This window comes from Pteropus medius, unplaced genomic scaffold (genome assembly GCF_902729225.1).
Source record: "Pteropus medius unplaced genomic scaffold, Ma_sr-lr_union100, whole genome shotgun sequence".
NCBI classification, from domain to species: Eukaryota; Metazoa; Chordata; class Mammalia; order Chiroptera; family Pteropodidae; genus Pteropus; species Pteropus medius.
Genome location: NW_024344374.1, coordinates 1,094,313 through 1,118,701, shown reverse-complemented (window position 1 = coordinate 1,118,701; position 24,389 = coordinate 1,094,313). Strand labels below are relative to the sequence as shown.

Sequence of the window (24,389 nt, the reverse complement as noted above, 5' to 3'; positions counted from 1 at the left end):
CATTCCAGCTGCTTCTCCTGCTCTTCCGCTCTTCTTGCCCAGTCTTCTCTCTCCCAGCTTCTGTCTCAGTCACCTAGAGCTGCTCACGGGAACATGTCATGTTCTTCCACATCTTCATGCCCTGTGTGTAGTTTTCTCTCCTAGGAGAACCCTCTCTCCAACTTGTCTGCCTTCTAAATTCCTACTCCTACTCACTCTTCAAGCTCTAGTTCGGTATCCCTTCCCCTGAGTAGCTTTCCTAGCTTCTCAAGTAGTCAGTCACTCCCTTCTCTGAGATTCCATAGCATTAAAGAAACAAAAACAAAAACAAAAAAACAACAAAAAAAAACCTGTTTTTATTTTAAAATAATTGTAGACTCACAGGCAGTTGCAAAAAATTGTATGGGGTGGGGATTCCCTTGTACCTCTCATCCAGTTTCCTCCAATAGTAACATTTAATATAACTATAGTATAATATCAAAACCATGAAATTGACATTGGCGCATTTCACAGACCTTCAGATTTTACCAGTATTACATGCACTCTGTGTGTGTGTGTGTGTCTATTTCTGTGCAGTTTTATAATTGGTATAGATTCATTTAATCGCTAGCTCAGCCAAGATGCAGAACTTTTTCATCACCACAGACTCCCTCATGCTACCCCTTAATAGCTACTGCTCTTCTTCCCCGATCCCTGACACTTGTCAACTAATAACCTGTTCTCTTCTACAATTTTATTTCCATAATATTATATAAACAGAACCATGCAGTATGTAATTATTTGAGATTGGCTTTTTTGTTCACTCATAATTCCCTTGAGTTCTTTTCAGTTTGTGATGTGTATCAATAGTTCAGTCTTTTTCATTGCCGAGTAGTATTCCACAAGATGGCTGTACCACAGTTTCACGGCATTTTTAGATGTGTTTTGTAAACAGCTTTTAGCATCTGTATTTTCATTGATTGTCAAGTCTTTTCCCCCCAGTAGATTGTGAATCCTCCTTTATCATTGTATCCTCTTCACCAACACCAGTGCCCACATAGGCCTTAAATAAATATTTGTAGCTTGCCTGCCTTCCTGAGCACCCAGAAGTAGCCATGGAGAGAAGACAGTTCTAAAAGTACAAGCATACAAGCACAGTCCCTAGGTCTTTACACTCCAATCATCATTGTTTTCTGTGAGTTCATTCCTGTCTTCTCTTTTCTCACAGTCTGCATAGAGGAGGAACCCACCCACCTGAAACTGGGAGTGTCCATTCAGAACCTCATGAAGGTTTACCGAGATGGCATGAAGGTGGCCGTCGATGGCCTGACCCTGAATTTCTATGAGGGCCAGATCACTTCTTTCCTGGGTCACAATGGAGCCGGGAAGACCACCACCATGTAAGAAGAGGGTGTGGCTCTCTCAGAATCGCCACAGGAAGGTTCTGTAGCACAGTTAGAAATTTATACCTAAGAACATTGTGTTGGTCACTGGGGCAAGGGCAGAACACAGGGATCGATGAGTGTAAAAATAATATCTAATAATGAGAGTGCTTTCCAAATGCTAGTATTCAGTCTAAGGCAGGCTAGGGGAACCTTCTGATGACCATCCCCATTCAGTTCTCAGAATTTGACCTCATTCTTGGAACCTGAGGCTATGACAACTCTGAGAAAGGGTCTTCTTTGGAGCTGGTTTGCTCAGAACTGTGAGGCAAGAATGTGGAAAGGAAGGTTAGATATTTTGGAGCGGGCTATATGATTGCCTTCCCTGGGACCTACGACAACCTTATAGTGACAGATTCAGAAGGGCACGCAGGCCATAGAAACACCAGAGTTTGTCTCTGGCTTTCAATGTAGTCCGTAAACCATTGCAAAGGTTATATCTTTGGGGGTGACCTTCTTCCCTGCTTTATCTTTTTTAATGCACAGTCAATATATGAGCATTGCAGAAAATCTTAAAAAGGCATACAAAAATCCTGCCACTTGACATAAAAATTATTTTTATCTTTGCATAATTTCTTGTTCATTTTATGTGGACATGATCTTAGTCACAGAAGTGTATGTCTTAAAGTGTACTTTTCATTGCAAATTGGAATCTTCATTTAAAAAATGCTCATACTGAAATTGTCTTTCCAACACATGGGCCCACTCCTAGTTATTGACTAAAGCAAAGACTTTGCTTTGTGGGAGTGTTAGAGTCATTAGGATGGAACGGGGAGTGGGGGGGTCGATGCCTCTGCTTTGTCTGCTCTGGCTTTGCAGACTGGAATGGAGCATTTTTGGGAGGCAGAGAGTTAATGCTGACTCCTGTACTTTCAAATATTTGTCCTCAGGTCAATCCTGACTGGGTTGTTTCCTCCTACCTCGGGCACCGCCTACATCCTGGGAAAAGACATTCGCTCTGAGATGAGCACCATCCGGCAGAACCTGGGAGTCTGTCCCCAGCACAATGTGCTGTTTGACATGTGAGTACTAGCAGCGTGTTGAGGAACAGACCCTCTCTGGACGTGTGAGTCACGGGCAGACTAGGACTTAAATGTTTGACCTTCTTTGAGGGGCAGCTTGCCTCACTTCCCTGGACACATTGAGACCTGGTTGTCCTTTGATTTTAGGAAAAGTAGGAGGTGAATTGTTGGATGGGAGATGTTACATCAGTCCAGCTAGTGGATGGGGGACTTGGGAAATGGTGCTTGCTTTCATCGTCATTCTGGAGGGCTGGCCCATCCTTTCTCCCTCCCCACCTCTCCCTGATGCCATGTTACCCCATCAGCAAGTAAGGGTCCCCAGGGAGCCCTCATGATGGAGCAGAGGAAGACCTGGGCTTCATAACCTTGGCCAAGGACTTTTTCCCTCTGGGCCCCAATTTCCTTTTATCTAAAGTGCATCCTCCCTTCTCTTAGGATCTGAGGTCCTTTGAAATTCAAGTTAACGCTGAGCCAGGTTCTTGGTTAATGGGTTTTAGAGGGGGCCCTTTGAGGACTTGTAACTAACTGCTTGATGCGTGGTGGCTGGGCCTGCTTGGAACAGGTTGGAAGTGACCTGCCCCATCTCAGCTTTGACTTTTTAAGCAGCTCATGTGGTCGCTTACTGCTGTTCTCCCTTGTATCTTTCCTGAAGATTATTTTTCAAGAATTGATAAAATTTTTTTAAAAAAAGGGAGAGAAAAATGTACCCACCCATTCTCTTCTGTTCAGGGTCAGGGGGCACTATATTTTGGTGCATACTGCAGGGCCCAGGGCCAACCTGCCCCTCTGTCCCCAGGCTGACTGTGGAAGAACACATCTGGTTCTACGCCCGCCTAAAGGGACTCTCAGAGAAGCATGTGAAAGCAGAGATGGAGCAGATGGCCCTGGATGTTGGTTTGCCGCCCAGCAAGCTGAAAAGCAAAACAAGTCAGCTGTCAGGTGAGGCCTGGCCCTTCCTTTTCTTCACACACACACACACACACACACACACACACACACACAACACACGAAAAACAATAGCTGCCCCAGGGTCCCCTCCCAGGGGAGGGGGGTCAGAAACATGTCCTTGACCTGTCCCCCGATGGGCTCTCCCTTTATTTATCTCTACTTCTGCCTTTCTCACTGTCTGAGGCTGGTCCTCAATCCTCTCTTTTTTCTTATAGGTGGAATGCAGAGAAAGCTATCTGTGGCCTTGGCCTTTGTGGGTGGATCCAAGGTTGTCATTCTGGATGAGCCCACAGCTGGCGTTGATCCTTACTCCCGCAGGGGAATATGGGAGCTCCTGCTAAAATACCGACAAGGTAGCTGATGTGCTTTTCTTCTGCGTCATAAGCTGGGAGACAGGGAGGGAGAGGCTCAAGAAGTATGGCTGTAGTTAATGGCTGTTTCTGCTAGAGCAACAGAATTGCTTCTCAAGGAAAATGCAGATTTTTTTTTTTCTTAAAGTTGTATGCCTGCCTGTGTATGGATGTGGGAGCCCTGGTTTACAAGAGATTTAAAGTTTATGCTTCACTACTTAGGGACCTGCAAGAAGGGACATGGGTATAAAGGACATCTTTGGGTCCCCAGTGTCACTTCTAGCAAAGAACTCACTCATGTGTATTATAACTGTGTCCTATATAGACTGAGGTTCCTGAGAGCAGAGGCTGTGTCTCTGTTCATCTCTGTCCCAAACATGGTGCACTAAACTCATGATTGTTCTAAGAGTGGGCGAATACGTGAATGGGTCAGGGAGGTGCAGGAGCCCTATTGGCAGCCTGCTTAGAGGTGTTGAAAGTATTTTAGGTTAGTTACCACCTTCTGGTGACAGTATGAGGAGTATGGGTTTTGGAACCAGCTCTGGCTGGCCCTGAGACCTTGGAAAAGTCATTTAACTTGCCTCAGTTTCTTTACCTGTAATAATAGTAGTGCCTACCTCATAGAGGATTAAGTTAAATGAGAAGCATGTAGACCACCCAACACACTGCCTGGCAGGTAGTGAGTTCCCAAATAAATGTTCCCATTATTATTTTTATGAGGATATGATAGCTATACTCACAGCTTTGCCATCCTAGGAGGTCATGGCCACGAGGCTTGCAGGTCTTTCTTCCATGCTTACCTCTGCTAGTATTTCTTTAGCTCTGGCCACTGCAGTCAGTGAGAATTGACAGGCCTCACGTGTCCCACGTCCTTGCATTTGTGCCTGGCAGGCCGCACCATTATTCTCTCCACTCACCACATGGATGAAGCAGACATCCTGGGGGACAGAATTGCCATCATTTCCCATGGGAAGCTGTGCTGTATGGGTTCCTCCCTGTTTCTGAAGAACCAGCTGGGAACAGGCTACTACCTCACCCTCGTCAAGAAGGATGTGGAATCCTCCCTCAGTTCCTGCAGAAATAGCAGTAGCACTGTGTCATACCTGAAAAAGGTGAGTCGCAGTCTCAGTGCTGTGCTGGTGCTGGGTCCAGGGAGTCAGGACTTGTTGACTGTGAATGGTTTGTCTGTCTCCACTCCATTCTGCCATGTTGAGGTCACCATCTCTGTGCTCTGTGGTCCTTTTGGAATCATATCATACCCCATATGGGTAAGACTCAGGAGACTTCTGTTCCCATCATGCTAGCTCTATTCAACCCCATTTCCTTTTTTCCTTTTTCGTGACAAGAAAAGACACAATTGGAGACACAATGAGTGATAGAGAAGGCCCTTAGAGGACTTTATTAGGTTGGAGAAAAGAAACTTGTCAAGAGTTAAGACCCCTGGCTGCAGAATGCCCTGCTGTACCTGCTCGTCACCTTTGAATCTCATTGACATTAAGTTTTAGAGTACAAAGTGGCAAACGTGTGTTGAGCACTGATTTCATGCCAGATACTCTAGCAGACTCTGGGCATAAAAGAAAATAATAATGATAAATCTTTGTAGCATCGTTCTCATTTGCAAACTTTAAAAAATTTTTAATGTCATCTCCAAGTGCAGAGTAAGCCTGGGAAGAGGATATTGTTATTAGTATCCCAGATGAAGGACGTGAGATTTGTAGTGATTTAGTAGTTTATTCAAGTTCACCCAGCAGGTAAATAATGGAGGTGGGACCAGAACCCAATAACCAGGTACGTTTTCCTCTGTACCACAGTACATGCCTTAGATTTATTTGTGTCGAAACCGGTGGCAAGAAACTAAAACGTTTAGGGTCCAACCTTGAACTCCCATCCACTTATTTACCTTTTTACTAGTACCTGGTTACTCCAAGTGTGCTTTGAGGACCAGCAGCATCGAGATCACTCAGGAGCTTGTTAGAAATGCAAAAACTTGGGCCCAGCTCAGATGTACTAAATCAGAATCTGCATTTTAACACGGTGCCCTGGTGATTAAACACGCATGAAAGTTCTAGAAGCACTGAAGTAGACAACTAGCCAGGTAAATCCCATGCGTCAGTCAGTGAATGCCTGGTTACGGCATTCCTTGGCAAGCCACAGTTGTGTTGTTAGCTCTGCTTCCCAGCCTCCCACCTCCAGGAGGTGAGTTCATTCGCACAGCACACACATGACAGACAGCGGCCTCAAACACCATGTCCACCCAGTTGCAAACCTCTCAGGAGAAGCTTTTGGCTCCAGTTTTCACACAATAGAGCCTACTGGAAACCCTCCCCAGTGAAGGTGGTGGCGGCTATGCCTTGCTCGGTCCCTGACCCATTCTCACCTCCTTCTTTGCCATCAGGAGGACAGTGTTTCTCAGAGCAGTTCTGATGCTGGCCTGGGCAGTGACCATGAAAGTGACACGCTGACCATCGGTAAGGACTTTGGGGTTTCTTATTCAGGTGGTGCCTGAGCTTCCCCCAGCTGGGCAGAGTGGAGGCAGAGGAGGAGAGGTGCAGAGGCTGGTGGCGCTGACTCAAGGTTTGCTGCTGGGCAGGGCTGGGTGGCTGGGGGAGAGGGTGCAGCTTGGTGGCGGATTGGCCTAACGCTTGCTTGGAAGCCTGGGGCTTGGTCTGGGAGCTGACAGGGCAGTGTCCCAGAGAGCTGAGATGGTTGGGAGTGAGGGCACCCCTGAGGGGGGTGGTGGATCTGGCTGAACACTGGAGATCAGGGATGAGGAGTGGAGGGGCCAAGCCGATGGGGAGGGACTGGAGCTCAGCACCTAAGGAGGCAAGAGCCTAGGAGATCAGGAAAAGTCTGCCGAGTTCTTCTCAGAAAATGTGTATAGGAGGCCAGTGTCACCAGTAGCATATATGGAACAGAAGCTGCTACCGTGGCTGTCTTTGCCCAATCCTCATAGCTGACATTTTCCAGGAAGACTTCTTCTTCCATGAACTGTTTGATTAAACTTCTATTGAGGCAAATAGAAGGAGCCTTCTGCGAAGGTTAGAGCAGGGTGAAGAATCTTTTGGGGTTTATTTAGTCAAGTTTTCTGTTGAAGAATACCAGAGTTTAGGGGACAGAGATCAGGCTTTCAACCTCACAGTCATCCATCCACCCACCCATGCGCTGAGAACCTACATTGTGCCTGGATTTGGAGATACAGAGGTGAATAAGACATAGTCCTTGTCCCCAGGAACTCTCATGCCAGAGGTGAACACGCGGAATGACTTAAGTGCCTGGGATAGGTGTAGTATATGGGCAGTGGGCTTCTGAGGAGTAGGCAGGGGATGATGGCTGGCCCTTAATGTGGGGCCTCTGAGCTGACTGAGCCATCTCTGTGCTTCTGTCCCTACAGATGTCTCTGCTATCTCCAACCTCATCAGGAAACATGTGGCCGAGGCCCGGCTGGTAGAAGACATTGGACATGAGCTGACCTACGTGCTGCCCTACAAAGCTGCCAAAGAGGGAGCCTTCGTGGAACTCTTTCATGAGATCGATGACCGGCTCTCAGACCTGGGCATCTCTAGTTATGGCATCTCAGAGACTACCCTGGAAGAGGTAGGTTAAGTGACCCACTGTCAGAATATAGCAGGGCCAACAGTCTAAAGGCCAGACATGCAGCCTCCATTTCCACTGGGAATAGGATGACCATGGAACAGGGTCACTGATTTTAGAGCATTGGCATCCGGGTAATGTCGGTCCCAGGTAACCCTTTAAGGTTGTAGTGGGAGATAGTAGGAAAGAAGTATTAGGGTTGCTTCCTGGTATGACCATGCGTAGGAGATGGCCAGCATTGATGGAAAATCTGCATGTGTCAAGTGCTAAGCTTTTTTTTTTTTTTCATTGAAACGTCATTTAATCCTCATAACAAGTTGAGAAAGTAGATACTCAGGGATGCTGAGCTAGGATTTGGATCAGGGGTTTTGGGCTTCAGAGCCCATGTTCTTTTTACTATGCAGCAATGTCTCCCTTTAGAAATATAGCAGCACAGGCCTCAAGGACTGGGAGGGATTTAAAAGTTGTCTGGCCCAGTGGTCCCCAAACTCGACTGTGCAGTAGAATCATCTGGGGATGTTAGTGGCACTAAAAATTCCAAGGCCCACCTCCAGGTTCTTTGAATTAGAATTTCCGGAAGTGAGGCCTTGATGTCTGTGCTTTTATCACATGCTCCCTAGGCAGTGGTCTGTAGACCAGAGTTTAAAAGTCACTGGTCTAGTTCAAATTCTCTTAGCTTTCAATCCTGCCACAACATTTCTAGTGATGGGAAGCCCATTGCTTCCTGATCATTCTGTCTTGGATAATCTGTCACAGTACTACTGCACTCAAAGATCTGGGTCCGCAGACCTGGAAGAAGCCACTTGGCTTGTTCCCTGGAGTTTCAGAGCAAATTTCTTCTGCTGCGGTGTCCAAATACTATAGTCTTTAATTTGAAAATGATAGTCTGGATTGATAGTCTTGCCACTGATGAAATGTTCTCTGGTAACAACAGCTTCTCTCCCAAGTGACTCTGACAGAGTGTGATTAATAAATGAAGCTTCTACTTTTTGTTTTTAGGGCCTACCATCCCATTCGGTAATATACTCATCATGGCAGTGGTGGCTGTTTTCATAACATGGTGCTTATAATATTTTTAATTACTCTCATTTTTCAGATATTTCTCAAAGTGGCTGAAGAGAGTGGGGTGGATGCTGAGACCTCAGGTAACCCTTTAGGGGGCTGGCTGCATGTTCTCTGGGCTGTGCCCTCCTACAGGCTGTGGTAGCTCACCAGTACTGTGCCTTTCTCTTTGTATTGTTTTATTACATCTTACTTTTAGTGTATAGGTTTGTTATAGATGCGGAGAGTTTCTTTTGTTACAAATAAAGTAAAATGTAGGATTCCCCCCCTCTGCCTTCAGATGGCACCTTACCAGCAAGACGAAATAGACGAGTCTTCGGGGACAAGCAGAGCTGCCTTCGCCCATTCACTGAAGACGATGCTGTTGATCCAAATGATTCTGACATTGACCCAGGTCTGTTGGGGCAAGATCTGTGTTCCATTGCTTGAAAGTGAATTTTTCTTTTATGTTCTTCTTTGGTGTTATCTTTTGATGGCCTTGAACCAGAATGATAGATACCTTCAGAGTCCAAAGGGAAGTGAAAAACTGAGAAAAGCCACTTTCTCTTTTCTGGTGTTATACATACGGTCAAACCTGAAAGAGCCTATCTTCGTCACTCTCTTCATTGAGCTGAGATCTTTTTCTCGAGATACGTATCAAAAGATGGTCCCTCAGTCCTCTGAATCCATTCATTATCTTTTCTGTGGAACCCCAGTTTCTTGCTTACCTAGGCGTTTAATTGTTGAATACATAGTCTTTGAATGGATGGATGATTTTGAAAAAGTTGGGTGAATTTGCTTTTAGATTTAACTGTAGCCTTAGACTTATTTTGGGTGAGTGTGTCCCTATGTGTTTGATTGGGGTGGAGAAGGAGAGGCAAGAAATCAAGCAAATATTCGTAAGATGTCAAAGCACTGTAGTCAGGACAAGGATTTCTATAAAACTCTTAGGAACAGAAGACTGTGGTTCTCCCAGTCCTTGCTCATGTGAGTGTGTGGCTCTCCTGTCCTCCCTGACTTCATATGCCATCAGTACTTAGATCACTTGAATGTGTCTACCTTTTACCCAAAAAGTATAATAGATGGGACACAGACTGCCATTGTGTGTTCTCACGTGTGTCAGCCTACGTCCATGGCCTCTTTCATAGAAATTGAGGATGACTTGATTCTTCTAAACGACTGAGTGTAACACCCAGTTCTGTGTGAACACATATCTTTAGTTGTCTCAAGCCACCTTCATTTTCTGCATGTATCAGACAAGAACCAAAAGACAGAGACTATTGTGGTTGCATATTTGGAGTCACAACTTTTTTTGGACCTGGATTTTTCATGAAAGCCCTTTACTCCTGAGATACTTTTACCTTCAAACTCAGCCTCCAAGTTGATTGATGAAGATGCTGGAAGGAGAAGCATGGTGATGTCAAAAGTGATTAAGATAATAGTTGACCTTAAGTGTTGACTTCTTGCAGAATCCAGAGAAACAGACCTGCTCAGTGGGATGGACGGCAAAGGCTCCTATCAGGTGAAGGGCTGGAAACTCACACAGCAACAGTTTGTGGCTCTTTTGTGGAAGAGGCTGCTGATTGCCAGACGGAGTCGGAAGGGATTCTTTGCTCAGGTGAGAAGTGCTGTTCCAGGCCAAAGGACTCGGGCTTTATGGGTGGGCTGTAGGCTTTCTTACCATTGATGGCAGGATAGCACTGTGGTTATGGGATGGATTCTGGAGCCAGATTATCTGTATTTCAATCCCAGTTCTGCTTCTTGCCACTTGAGTATCTGCTGGCAAGTTACTTCTTGGGCCTCGATCTCCTCATCTGTAAAATGGGGATTTGAATAGTTCCTGTGACGTATGGTTGGTTGTTTTGAAGGTTAAAATGAATAAGTGCTTAGAATGAGCCTCGCATTAGTATTACTTCTCTGTGTGTATATGTATGTTAATTTATTTAGAGGAGAATGTAACAAGGACAAAGTATAGAAAAACTAGCTAGGCAAATTAAACTTTCATAACTTGAGAGAGAATGTGCTCAGATGCATTTGACACAGGAACTTATCGAAACTTGATTTTTCTCTAAATTGATATTTAACTGCAAACTGATAGAAAAGATAACCAGAGAGGTCAGAAAAATATTGCAAACAGAAGACTCATTACACTGTTGCCTGCAAATCAGCTTTGGCATGCTAACTTGTTTGGTTAGGAGGGATAAAATTATTCTTCTCTGTAAAATTGAGAAGTATAGAGACAGTCTGCAGAGATTCTTCCCTACATACTGCGTGAGTAATGCTGAGTCTAAGTTTGGAGCATACAGGCCTGGTTTTGAATTCTGGTTCTGCTACTTACTGGCTGTGTGAACTTGGGCAAGTTACTTAGTCTCTCTGAGCCTTAGTCACCTTGTTTGTTGATTGGTGATGATGATACCACTACTTAGGATTGTGATGATGGTTAAATGAGCTAATTATCACTATAGTACTTTCCCATTGAATTAATCACGCAGTGATAATGTTCAGTGTTGAAACCCCGGAACGTTAGGGTCAAGGGTATCATTTGAATCTTTTAAGGTTTTTTAATGACGTACTTATCAGGAATAAACAGAAGGAGCTTCGAGTTTACTTATCAAATACATACAAATCATTGTTTTGAGAGAAGGTACAAGTGTAAAGTTTGAGGTGGTTGAGGAAAGACTTAGATAATTATGCTTTTTGAGGCTACAGGTGAGACAATGGCTGCCATTCTCTTCAAGGGAGGCATTGCCTTAGGGTGGTTTTATCACTGTATGGGATCTGGATGGGTCCTCTAGTCTCAGTGCAGATTACAAATGAGAAAACTGAGGCCAGAGGGGACTGGACTTCACCTGGATATACTTGTAGAGACAGACCAACCTCAGGTCTTCTGGGCTCATGGCCCAGTGAGGTCTTTCTCAGGTTTTCCGTGGGAAGAGGGCAGAACCCCACGTTCCATTCCAAGTCATCCTGACACATGACTCTGGTTTACTTTGTGAAGTTCTCAGTTTGATGCAGCTACCAGGTGGCCATTACCTCTGGCCTTGTGCTGCCACCTTCTAGAAATGCCCTGGAGGGAAGAGATTTAGTTTTGGGGGTTGTCCTGCTTCTAATCTGCCAAAAGTGGTTAAGTCTGTCTATGGCCTTTGTATTCCTCTCTTGCATGCTGGCTGGTATTGGAGGCTGGCCCCATGGCTACCTTTCTAACACTCATCCTTCTTCCCTCTGCCCCCTGGTTATAGATTGTCTTGCCAGCTGTGTTTGTGTGCATTGCCTTGGTGTTCAGCTTGATCGTGCCACCTTTTGGCAAGTACCCCAGCCTAGAACTTCAGCCCTGGATGTACAACGAACAGTATACGTTTGTCAGGTATGTGTTTGCCTTCTACGCCCAAGGAGAGAGGAGAGCTCGAGCTAACCAAGGGTGTTTGCTGTGCCGAGGGCCAAGGGGAAGTGGACTCAAGAAACACACAGTGTAATGGATTTTACCAGCTGTGGCAGAAGCTTCTGCACTAACTAATATTATATGCAAAGACCAGTAGTGAACAAAAACCTGAAGGAATAGGCGGGTCCTCTACTGCCACATCTGAGCTCATCTCCTCTTTATACTGCTGTTGTCAGGAACAGGCATATGTGTTTTACATAAATAATCTGCCCTTGCAAACAATCTGTGATTGAGCTATAATATATCTGCATTTTCATAGCTATGTATAATTTTGTAGTTTTAACACAGGGCTTCAAGACACTGTCAACACATTGCACCTCCAGGTACTTGATTTCAACACACTACAATGCATGTATTTATTATCTAGTCTTTTAAGTTGTAGATATTAGCTGGTGTTTGTTCTTTAGACAAAAATACCAGCTACTCTGTAACAGTCTGTGCTTTAAACAAAGAGAGGAATTCCTCCATCTTGTTACACTGGAGTTTTCTTCAGTCCTATAGTATTTGTAGACCTTTAGATCAGAGAAGTGTTTCTGTGATGTAGAAGAAAAGCTTTAAAAAAAAACAAAAAATACATAAACATGTGAATCGGTCTCTTTTTCTAACCCACCTTTCCTTCCTATTGAGTGCACGTTTACTTTACTCTTTCCTTTCCCAGCTGCTGACCCTATAGTGTCCAGGGCTGTGGAATATGGGTGTGTTTTGTGTTTATCACCTGAGTCCATTATTATTTATGACTTCTAGTTATTCATGCAAACATTCAGCCAATAAAATCTTTCTGTCCTTTACTAGAATATCGTGATTGTCTTTGCCTAAGGGATAATCATAGAAGTATTTTTGAAACACTGATCCTTAAAAAATTCATTTATCTCATGTTAAAGTATGTATGTTAGTGTGTTGAAGTATGTGCGCACACACACACACACATGCACACCTCTGTATGTGTAACTTACTTGCACAAGCTCCACTTTGGAGTACTGTGTGTTACTATGATACTAAATATGTGGCCAGAGTCGAGATCCTTCTGAGTAGGTTCTGTTTTATTCATTTCTGTTTTAAGAGCTTGTCAGACAAGAAATACTTAATAAAGTATTTATTAAAAAGAAACTTTTCCTCTTTGAACTTTACAATTTTAATGTATTGCTGAGCTGGCTGCCTCTCATGTACCCGTAGTAATGATGCTCCTGAGGACATGGGCACCCTGGAACTCTTGAGTGCCCTCACCAAGGACCCTGGCTTTGGAACCCGATGTATGGAAGGAAACCCAATCCCGTAAGTGCCACTTCAGTGAGGAGACCCTCCACTGGCTTCTCATTCTTATCACCTGGTTTGATCTCTAATACACTGCAGTTATCAGTTGTATACTACACCATGACTACCGTCATTTGCCCTTTGAACCAATTTTTGTTTTTAAAAAGCTAATACAGTCATCAGACCATCTAGGAACAAACAACAGACTAAGAGAGTCTTCCAACATCCTGCAAAGCAAAGCACTACAGATATTTGCTTACTGCTTCAGAAATTAACATTTAATTTAAATAGCACTTTATACTTAGTGATCAAATGCTTTTCCCTGCTTCCCTTCCCCCAACTCCCATGCCTAAGTGCAGAGAGAGGCTGCCATTTTATATATATACAGTTTATAATATATATAAAATTTATATATATATAAAATTTGCCGTTTTGCTTTTCAGTTTCTTTAACTACATGAATAGATGATGTAGTTTTTATGAAAATAGTCTCTTTCTTTAGAGTTGAGTATTTTTATGGCGGTGTCCTTCAAAATCTTTTTTAAAAAGTAAGCAGTGTAGAATAAATTCAGTTAAGCACCCACAGACTAAGCGGGTATGCTGGGAAGGTATAGCCAGAGAGCTTTGTGAGTAAAGACAATGAAGAGAGGCGAGGAGTGCCAGAGAGAACCCAGCGATGATAAGGTGGGGGTTCAAGTAGAATTTGTAGTTGAGGTCATTAACCACAGTCTGTGGAGTTATGAAAGTCTGGGAAGGTGTAAAAAAATTGGAGAAGGGCTAACTTCAGTTCTAGGTTTTAAAGGGAAGGTACTGACCCTGCCAAAGTCACAGACCAGTGAGTGTGATAGATAGCCTGTGTGCAAAGTTTTAGAGCAGATTTCTAAATGGATAGCTATTACGTACCTGCTATCTCTTATTAAATGGATGCTATTAAATATTTGTTAGTACTTAATACTTAATGAGTGGTAAATCCTAGCAGCCAATATCAGTTTCTAAGAGCAAGATGTCTAAAGTGGAGAAGGACAAAGAGACACCGTGTCTGGATTTCATAAGACTTGATGAGATTCCACTTGAAAATTCTGTAGGTGAGATAGAAGAATGAGATGAGATGATAATAGAGTGAGATGGATTTATCACATGCCAGCTGAACAGTTTGGACTCACAGGTTAATGCCAGCCAGTAAAGTATCTACAGGAGCTGGGTCTGGATTGAGATCTCATCTACAGAGACAAAGGTGGCATCAGAGGGCCCCCAACCCTGAGGCCGAGCACCACTGAACCTGTGTTGAGGTGCCTGATGTGCGGGCCTCACTCTGGACACCTTCAGATTTTTTCAGAAAGTAGTGGAACTGAGGGAAGTTTGACTGGGACACTTCCCTGTGGCATTTACCTCTGTCTTGGCCAGTCATTTTGCGACAGTTTTAGAATGTGAACTTCAGGTGGGTACCATGCCTTAGTTTGAAGTTTTCATTTAGTTGAGGCACTTTATAGGGAACTAGAGAGCAATCCACCAAACTGTTCATTTGCTCTGATTTTATAAAGACCGTGGCTCCACTTTAAATTGTAGAACTTTAGAACTGGAAAGGGATACTGGAAATGACTTATTGAAATATGACTTATTAAAACAAGTCATTCTATACTTTTATTTTACTAATGGAGAAAATAAACCCTGAGAGGTCAAGAGACTTGATGATCAGACAGTAATTCAGAACTCAAGTCAGGCATAAAGGCCTCGTCTTTTTGTCACTTGTGATGCTTGCGAACAACATAGCTCTTCATGTACAAATCAGTCTCACCCCACTTACCCCCAGTTCTCTACTCGTTTTAAAACATAAAATGAATCTTGACATTCTCTACCAGATTATGAGCACATCAAGACTCTTCCTCAGGCCTCTGTCATCTGGCCCCTGCCTGCTTCTCTTCCTCATAGCTCATCACATTCCAGCCACACTGCCTTCCTCACGTTCCTAGCAGAAACCTTGGGGCCTTTGCATCTGTGCTTTCTGTTGCTTCTGCTTGTATTTTTCTGTACCCCCGAACCTCTGCCTGGCTTGTTCTCTCTCATCATTTGCATTTTGGCTCCTTGAAACGTCACTCTCCTTTTGTTCTGCTTCATTTTTGGCCATCTAAGAATACACTCTTTAATTGTTCTCTCTTTCATGGGAACACAAACTCCATGAAGGCAAGGACTTTGTCTTGTTCACTCAGACTCAAATTTGCAGAACAGTGTCTCACACATAGTAGTTGCTCTGAATATGAATATTTTTTGAGTGACTACATGGGTGAGTGATTGAGTTTACAGCATGAAGTCTGTGGGAGGATTAAATAATCAAATGGTGAGGGGTATATGCATGTTTGCAGTTGTTATTGACTGATCCTGCACTCCTGAGGCACCAGGAAAGGCTAGGCCTTCTCGGTGATCCTACTCGATGCCCTCCTTTTGCAGAAACATGCCTTGCTCGGTGGGGGAGGATGACTGGACCACCGCCCCAGTTCCCCAGACCATCATGGACCTCTTCCAGAACGGGAACTGGACGATGGAGAACCCCTCACCCACTTGCCAGTGCAGCAGCGACAGAATCAAGAAGATGCTGCCTGTGTGTCCCCTGGGGGCAGGGGGGCTGCCTCCTCCACAGGTGAGTCCCTCTTAAAGTGTAACAGCAGATGGGGGTACAGGATGGGCTGGGGAAGAAGGAATGGATGACATATCATGTGAGGAGGGTCTCTTTTAGTCTTGATTTTAATTCTTATCATAGGAAAAAGCATGCGCTTTTTGGAGGGAGGGGCTTGAACCACATTGTGCTATATCTGAGGGAGCCTTGCCTGTTTCTCTATTTTGAAAAGTCAGGCTAGTTACTTACTTGTTTGAGTTACAACCAGAACACAATACTCTGGGACAATGGGCCATGGGAGACACACTATGGTCCCTCCCAGAGTGATGGTATCACAGGACAGACTGTGACAGGCCCAGCTTTATCCCTGGATGGTGGCCTTGGATAAGCCACTCTGAGTCCCTGGGCCTGTTTCCTCACCTTTGAGTTAGGGAGCCAGGTCCATAAAGCTTTTTTGCAAGTCTTAACTCTGACATTCTCTGAGACTCTAAATGTTGAAAGTGCTTCAGAGCCATTTTTTCTGAGAACAATTTCAGAAAAAGGCTTGCTTGTGATAGCTCTCAGCTGCTTTACCAGTTTTCTGGTTGCAAGGTGAGGACCAGCAATTTTAAACGGTATGAGAACTTAAAAAAGTCCTGGTTACCTCTCTGAAATAACAGCTAATCTATTCATTAGTATATCACCAATGAAAAAGGAATTCATTAGGCATAGTCACTGATGCTGCTTCCTAAAAGTCTTTTGTGGCTATAAAGAATCATATTTTACAGTCTGGTGTTTAGTTGTTGAGAATAATTTCCTGGAGAACATCTTGGATTATGTGTATGGCCAGAGCCAAGGGCGGAATGTACCAGGCTTCGGTGGTTGGCTGATGGCAGTGCCTGGGAAGGGTCTGGTCACACAGTGGTACAAGTTTGAGGGACATGTGTCAGTGTCATCCTTGATATGCTGTCTGTCTCAGTTCTGGTCCATAAAGACACATGCACTTACCTTTTTTTTTTTTGTGATAACAGAGAAAACAGAACACTGTGGACATCCTTCAGAACCTGACGGGAAGAAACATTTCAGATTATCTGGTGAAGACATATGTGCAGATTATAGCCAAAAGGTAATTATTTACTAAACTTGCTCCTTACTCTATCATTACTGACCAAAGGAATTAAAAATCTAAAAGTAGAAGAATAAGCAGTGGGGGAAACATCAACATTTGGCCTGATGTTATCTTTTGGAAGTTTAGGATATTCTTTTGACATAGACAAGATGAGAAATGTTGAGAACATTCAGTTGTCAGCTTCCAGATTGAGTCTGCCTGGTTCCAGAATGAAAATAAACCTGGACTCAAATTCTGATTCTGCCACTTACTAGCTATTTGACCAGGGGTAACCAGTTACCCTTTTAAAGCCTTAATTTTTATAAAATGTTATAATAATATTGCTCTTATGAGTTTGTTGTGAGGATTAAATGAAATTATATAGTACCTCTCATGCATGGGATGCATGTTAATATATGACATGAAGAGAGCCCTGGGCCGACTCAGTAGCCCGCCATGGCTGTGGAGCCTTGGAGGAGCCATACAGCTTCCGGGGGCATCACAGCATAGTGTTGAACACTTAGCTGATGCTCAGGGAATGTTTGTTCTGATTTCTTTCCCATCACCTTGGTTAGTTGGTCGTCTCAGGAGGTCTCAGTGTCTTTAAATGATAAGGGTATGTTTGAATGACAGTTGCTGTGAGTTTCCAGAAAAGAGGCATAACCTTCATGTATGTTATCCATAATCGATGTATTACTTTGAATTAAAAAAGTTTCTAGTTTTGTCATGTCTTTGCCTATAGGGTGGATTTTGAATTGGTTTAACCCAAGGCATGATTTTCATGTAAATAAGATTTTAAGGCAAGGAGAAGAAAAGACATGCTGAATAGGGCTTCTTTCCATTGGCATAACCCTACAGCTCCAGCCTGATCATAGGATTATTTCTGTCCCTTTGTTGCATCCTCAGGTAGATATTTACTCCTTTGTATCAATGAGAATAGGATCAGTGTTTCTTTGAACTGATTTTTGGTTTGTCTTTGACTTCCGCAGCTTAAAGAACAAGATCTGGGTGAATGAGTTTAGGTAAGTTGACCTCTTTCTGTGCTTTTATTTACTTTTCTTTGGCTCTCATTGTTCAGTGGGATGATTTTGATGCAAGTATCTTGGATCCTGGGAAGTTGTTAATTCAGGGATTATTTTGTCCTTAGCATTTTTGCTCTGTGCCCAGCTGTCATTTCAGAGGCCTTTGAAAATTTTCATACTGATGTCCTTGAGGAGACCCAGAAGTTTCTTATGGCTTTCTAGTGATTTAACAGGAAGCACAGTGTTGTGAAGGGAATACTCATGCTAGTTACATATCCAAAATCAAATTCCCAGGGGTTCTCGGGACTCCAAAACAATTTTGGTCCTTGGAGTAGGACCAAGAAGGTATTGGATAAAATAAGAGGCAGCCAAACCATCCCTTTTTACTGGATTGCAACCCATTTATCACTCTGAAGGAACAGAGAGACCAGGGAACAAAAGAAGGAAGAATCCTTGAACCCAGTTCATACCTTATGAAAAATGAGATACCTTATATGGCTGCCTCAAAACTTGGCTCTTTGGCACTGCTTCCCACTTTTCTTCTTTGCCTTTTCCCTGAGGGCTAGGACCCACAGAACTCTGAACAGAGTGGAATGAGACGAGACCCCTATAATTGTCCTTATGCTAGGAAAGAGCCAAAGCCTGTCTGTAAGCCCTCCCCAGCCTCTCTGGTCAGTGTCCCTCACTACCTGTCCTGACTTCCCATTCCTTTGCCTTGAGACCCAAGTTCAGGCCTGAGCCACCAAGGTCTGAGGAGCATCTGTGAGATGAATGACCATTCTTTCCTCAATATCTCAGATGTCTAACTCTGTTTATAATCAGGCCCAGATCCTTCCTACCTAGGCAGGAACCATAAGAGTAAAGAGATTACCGGAATCTATTAGAAGATGGCCAAGTTGCCACTTTCTCTGAAACTTTGGTCCTACTTTGGATAAGCAGTTTATCTGCATGAAGCATGTACACACTCAAATGGTATCTGATGCTGAGCGATATTGTGCACTCCACTGTCTGCGTTTTAATATTAGGCTGTTCTTTTAGGTATGGCGGGTTTTCTCTGGGAGCCAGTAATTCTCACTTACTTTCTCCAACTCAAGAAGTTAGTGATGCCATCAAGCAACTGAAGAAGCACTTGAATCTGGCCAAGGTACAGTACCTATCCCAAGACACATCAGAAAATGGGCTCAAAGTGGCTGGTTGGCTGGTACAGGGGAGCAGCTAAGTACAAAGTCATCACTGGCCTTTAGTGGTCTTGTGCCAACCGCGGCTGAGCTACTGCTCAGTGTACATTTAAGATTTGAAAGCATTGATCAAAAACAAATTCAGAGATTAAAAATCTCTTACAATAACTTATTTATAAATTTAGCCAGTAGGTAAGTAAACTTAGCATCAAACATACTTTTCTAAAACAATCACTGATTAAACAGGAAATGAATCATTTTCTTTAAGTTGACAGCAGGCTTTAGGACCCAAGAAGCATTCACTTCATTTCTCTGTATCTGAGTTTTCCCATTTTCAAGTGAGAACTGAAGGGGTCACATGATCTGGACTCTAGGATCACAGACAGCAGTAATATTCCTAGAGTATGTGTCTCTGCTTCTAAGGCACAGATGCCATGAGTCTGACACATCTGCACATTGAGTGTAGTCTTGGGTCTTAGGATGACGCCAAGGGAATATTTTGAAGAATCCTTAACACCCAGTTAGAGCGAGATGTTGGTGTCTTGAGACTTTGAGCCACAATGTCGGCGCTTTCGATTTCTGGTCACTTGTTTCTCAGGAGCCAATTACTCAATGGCTTCACATTTCATTTAAATGAACAGAGTAGTAGTGGTGCCCTTCACAAGGTTGTCATGTTGTCCTTCCCTTGTGAACTGAGGCAGGTTTCTGTTTGTTCACAGGACAGTTCCGCTGATCGATTTCTCAGCAGCTTGGGAAGGTTCATGATAGGACTGGACATGAAAAATAACGTCAAGGTAACACCTTTTGTTTCAATAGCTTCTTGATGAACAATAATCCATATGTTCTCTGAAGTGCTTTTCAGCTCTGATAACATTGATAGGGGTATTCATTGACAGAAAAGCTCAGTCTAGTAATTTTACCAGTGAGGCTATGCAATACAATGATTAAGAGAATTTGCTTTGCTACCAGACACACCAGGTGAACTATTGTGACCTTGACCAACTTACTTAACCCATATAACCCTCAGTTTCCTAATCTCTAAAATGGAGAAAGTAGTCATGGCTATCTCAAAGCTGTGGTGAGGATTAAAAGAGTTAAAGATATAAGGTAGTCAGCACCATGCACTGGCAATATGGTCCATGCACAGTATAGCCTGACTGCTGTTATTTCTTTGCTATATTCTCCGGCCATAATGTTTTATCTTGGCATGTGACTGGAATTTCTGAAGTTTACGTACATTTTATGTGTGAGCGCACCTAACCTACAGGAGCTGGGTTTGGGAGCATTATATTGTACCTGCAGGAGCTGGGTTTGGGAGCATTATATTGTACCTGGTATGTTTTATTTCAGGTGTGGTTCAATAACAAGGGGTGGCATGCCATCAGTTCTTTCCTGAATGTCATCAACAATGCCATTCTCCGGGCCAACCTGCAGAAGGGAGCGAACCCTAGCCAGTATGGGATTACCGCTTTCAATCACCCCCTGAATCTCACCAAGCAGCAGCTCTCAGAAGTGGCTCTGTAAGTGTAGCTATGGGTGAATGTATCAGGTGGGGAGAGGAGAGGGTTTGGGGGTAACTGTGGAACAGGGGAGGGAACTGTGAATCTGGTTGAAGAGTAACAGCTTCATTATGGTCTGTCTGGGTTGGTCCAGGCTCTGGACAGAAAATGATCAGTTTATGAATTGGCTGGCAGAGATTAAAATGCAAAAGATAAATAACTCTTAATGTAAAAACCATTATAATTAGTGAATTCATATAAAGTAAGTTAAATTATTATTGAAATCTTAAAAGTATTTTAACTCACCATCAACACAGTGTTTAGTAAAAATCAGCTTCATTTGTTTTGACACTGTTTTTAACCTTGGCGAAACATGCTTTTGTAAGCCTGTGTTTTTAATTCCTGAGTCGTGTGTGTGTGTGTGTGTGAAGATAAAGCCAGTATGAATAGGTAAACTTTACCTATTGATGAATTTATACTAGCCTTTGACATCAGAGATCTGGGATTGAACCTGGTTTCTAAACTTTCTAGATGGTGTTAAATGAGCCAATTCATGTAAATTGCCAAGTCCAGCATTGGGTACATAGTTAGTATTCAACACATATTGGGTCCCTTTTATGTATACGGGGGCATAGCACAGTTATCATTTCTGCTTAACTCTTATAAAATATCAGTAGTATATGTCACTGGGATCTTTATACCAAGCTTTCATAAAATTTATATATATATAGTTTATATTGTAGCCTGTTTCATGGGCTTATAAGACCATTCATTCCTTTTATAAGAATCTGATAAAATTTTTTGTATGTGTTAGATTGATATGCCACATGCTATTGTTTTCAAACTTATTTATAGCCAAAATTAACTTATTTGAATGGTTTCACACTAATATTTCTGCTTAATTTAGTTTTCAAGCCACATTCGTCTTTTGTGTGTGAAAATTTACAACTTATTGCTCTTACAAGGTCAAGAACAATAGAACAAAGTGAATGCCATTTGGCCACTCTCAGACTTCCATTAATAGTTTCATTATGGCATTGAACTCTTTAACCTCAGTGGAATCAGTTTTGCATTTGAAGTATCAGGTTTGGGGTGGTTTTTTGTTTTTATTTTTATTTTTTATTTTTGACTTGAAAATAATTATCCTTAACCCTGAAAAAAATATATTTGTTGAACAAGTTATTTTTTCCTAGACTGTGCTTCAGATATTTGTGTGTGTGTGTGTGTGTGTGTGTGTGTGTGTGTGTGTGTGTTTTCTCCTGAATGAGTCTTCAGTTGCATCAGTGGTCCCTCATATCCTCACTGCCTTTTTTTTCAGGATGACCACATCAGTGGATGTCCTTGTGTCCATCTGTGTCATCTTTGCGATGTCCTTCGTCCCAGCTAGCTTCGTTGTGTTCCTGATCCAGGAGCGAGTCAGCAAAGCAAAGCACCTGCAGTTCATCAGCGGAGTGAAGCCCGTCATCTACTGGCTCTCCAATTTTGTCTGGGATATGGTGAGCATACCAGTCTGCTGCTGCTATATGCATCTCCATCAGAGATATGGATTGGACGAAAGAGTCCTTGTCACCAGGAAGTGTTCTACCTAGTCTAAAGATAAATGAAAAAGGAAAAGGCAGAGGCAATTGTACATTTCCTTGTCACCAAACATGGTGTTAAGTACAGAGCTGATCTCACACCTGGAGAAAATCTGTCCACACTGACTGCAGTTAATACCACCACCGCACCACCACCTAATTTCCTAAATGAAAACTTTTCAAAGGAACATTGAGGTGGAAGATTCTTAGTCAAAACTCCAATGCCCCTAGCTTGTATGATAGATTTTAACCTCCAGAGTCAGGGTCTTACTAGGACTACATTTGTCATTTGAAAACTCTACACACCTTACCAGAAACTTATCCATCTATTGCAAATATGTTTTCATGCCAGCTCTAATTTATTGCTTCTGTTTAGACCAATATAGAGGACTTCGAAGAATTCTGCAGTTCTAATTTTTGTAAAGTGGAGTTGAAATATATCTCCCTGTGAATTCCATTAATTGTAAGACACACAGATCAAATTTAATTCTTCTCCTTCTAGACAGCCCCACAGATACTTGAAGATATTTATTTTACCTGTCTTCCCCGGATAGGGTGATAGACAAGAACATCCTTTGTAATACCTAAAGCACAGTACACGTGTGAGTGATGATGATATCTGTGCTGATTAGAGCAAGCCTCTCATACTTGTCACTGTTCTGATCTGATTGCCTTTCTATGACCATGCTCCATATTGTTAATGTCCCCTTTGAAAAGCAAAACCCAGAATTAACCTTGTGCTTAGGCTGTGATCTGAATGGTTATGAGCCTAAGAGGAACTTGATCTCTATCCCATACCTCTATTACTTAGCCCATGGGCATTGCATTTTGGAAGTAACACTGTCTCATTGGCAACTTGGTAGTGAACTGAAATCTCTGTTGGACAGATAATGTTAAATGGGGTCTCTTTCATTCTATACTAATGCAATTGACTTTTTCGAACCTAAACTTTATATTTATCTCTGTTAAACTACATTTCGTTTAGTGTCCATTTGTTTTTATCTTGATGTAGTAATTACTTTATTCAGTAAACACATACTAAGTGCTCAGTGTGTCTGACTCTGTCAGGCATAGGAGATTCAGAGATGAAAGACCAAGTCCCTAACTCAGGAATATCACTTATCTTCCTCTGTATTATCTGTCCCTCCCATGCTTCTGAAATTTGCTATCATCATGTTTTCATCTAAGTTGTTGATAAACACAATGAGTAGGATGAGACTGAAGCAGAATCCTGTGGTCTGAAGCTGTGAATTCTTCTAACAGCTGACAAACCCACTGTCACATCCCTGCCTGTGCTTAGTTCTGCCAGCTATGAATTCTCATAATTATCTTTTGGTCAAGTCTTTATTTGTGCATTTTAAGTTTTGATACACTGTCAGGACAGACTTAAAATTATTCTGAGTGTGATGAAACAATTCTGACATTCATATTATAAGCACTTACATCATAAATAAATTACATGTGAGATTGAACTTGGGCAGACTATAATATAGCATTAACGATGAAACAGACACAGTTATCTTTGGGAAGAATAATGGAAGCTTATTTGCTGCTTGTGAAATTGAAATTATTCTGACTGAGAATTCATCGCTCAGTTAGTTTACTGAGCGTGACACCTTGGCTTTGCTGTTGGAAAGACAGAAAGGGCATGCAGTTTATAGAATCATTCAAAGATAAAATGCTTGTCAAAATGTATTGTCCAGTATTTTGATTAATAGTTTATGTGGCTTCATTAATTCAAAGTTATTCTCCAATATGTTTTATCTGCCCTTTCTTGTCCAATAATAGTGAAGACTTGGGATTTGTTATATCTTTGACAAAGGGATGAACTTTATTTTCTTGTTTCATTTTTAGTGCAACTATGTGGTCCCTGCCACACTGGTCGTTATCATCTTCATCTGCTTCCAGCAGAAGTCCTACGTATCCTCCACCAACCTGCCTGTGCTAGCCCTTCTACTTCTGCTGTATGGGTAAGGCACCTCTGGCTTGGGGATATCAATGGGTAAGGCATATGTGCTTGATGTCAGAAGGACGGCAGGGGACATTCAATGGACATTTGTCTTTGTGCCTCACCAGGTGGTCAATCACACCTCTCATGTACCCAGCCTCCTTTGTGTTCAAGATCCCCAGCACAGCCTACGTGGTCCTCACCAGTGTGAACCTCTTCATTGGGATTAATGGCAGTGTGGCCACTTTTGTGCTGGAGCTCTTCACCAACAATGTGAGTTTGAGTTCTGCTCAAGAGCGCCTCCTGCTGGGATGAGCATCTCCAGGAGCCAGAGGACAGTGTTTAATCATAATCTTACTGCGATGGCCACTCTGACCTTTTTCAGATTCTCTCTTCCCTGGATTTGCATAGCACCTCCCTCCCGTC

At 42.8% G+C, this 24,389-nt stretch overlaps 1 protein-coding gene across 8 annotated transcripts in view; it reads left to right on the top strand.

Moving 5' to 3' along the window:
• ABCA1 (ATP binding cassette subfamily A member 1) overlaps window positions 1-24,389 on the top strand; it is a 119,707-nt gene that overhangs the window by 81,284 nt on the left and 14,034 nt on the right. For 6 of the 8 annotated variants that reach the window (XM_039870604.1, XM_039870600.1, XM_039870603.1 and 3 more), the window contains 21 exons: window positions 1,187-1,358; window positions 2,291-2,422; window positions 3,219-3,361; window positions 3,586-3,723; window positions 4,612-4,832; window positions 6,216-6,294; window positions 7,112-7,314; window positions 8,408-8,456; window positions 8,654-8,767; window positions 9,822-9,970; window positions 11,592-11,716; window positions 12,965-13,063; window positions 15,487-15,676; window positions 16,663-16,757; window positions 17,729-17,761; window positions 18,800-18,905; window positions 19,659-19,733; window positions 20,290-20,459; window positions 21,757-21,934; window positions 23,870-23,985; window positions 24,092-24,236. In XM_039870604.1, the coding sequence (XP_039726538.1) occupies window positions 1,187-1,358; window positions 2,291-2,422; window positions 3,219-3,361; window positions 3,586-3,723; window positions 4,612-4,832; window positions 6,216-6,294; window positions 7,112-7,314; window positions 8,408-8,456; window positions 8,654-8,767; window positions 9,822-9,970; window positions 11,592-11,716; window positions 12,965-13,063; window positions 15,487-15,676; window positions 16,663-16,757; window positions 17,729-17,761; window positions 18,800-18,905; window positions 19,659-19,733; window positions 20,290-20,459; window positions 21,757-21,934; window positions 23,870-23,985; window positions 24,092-24,236 (2,732 nt within the window). Of the gene's footprint in view, window positions 1-1,186; window positions 1,359-2,290; window positions 2,423-3,218; window positions 3,362-3,585; window positions 3,724-4,611; window positions 4,833-6,115; window positions 6,189-6,215; window positions 6,295-7,111; window positions 7,315-8,407; window positions 8,457-8,653; window positions 8,768-9,821; window positions 9,971-11,591; window positions 11,717-12,964; window positions 13,064-15,486; window positions 15,677-16,662; window positions 16,758-17,728; window positions 17,762-18,799; window positions 18,906-19,658; window positions 19,734-20,289; window positions 20,460-21,756; window positions 21,935-23,869; window positions 23,986-24,091; window positions 24,237-24,389 lie in introns of all 8 variants that reach the window. The other 2 variants (XM_039870607.1, XM_039870606.1) reach the window with 1 other exon arrangement.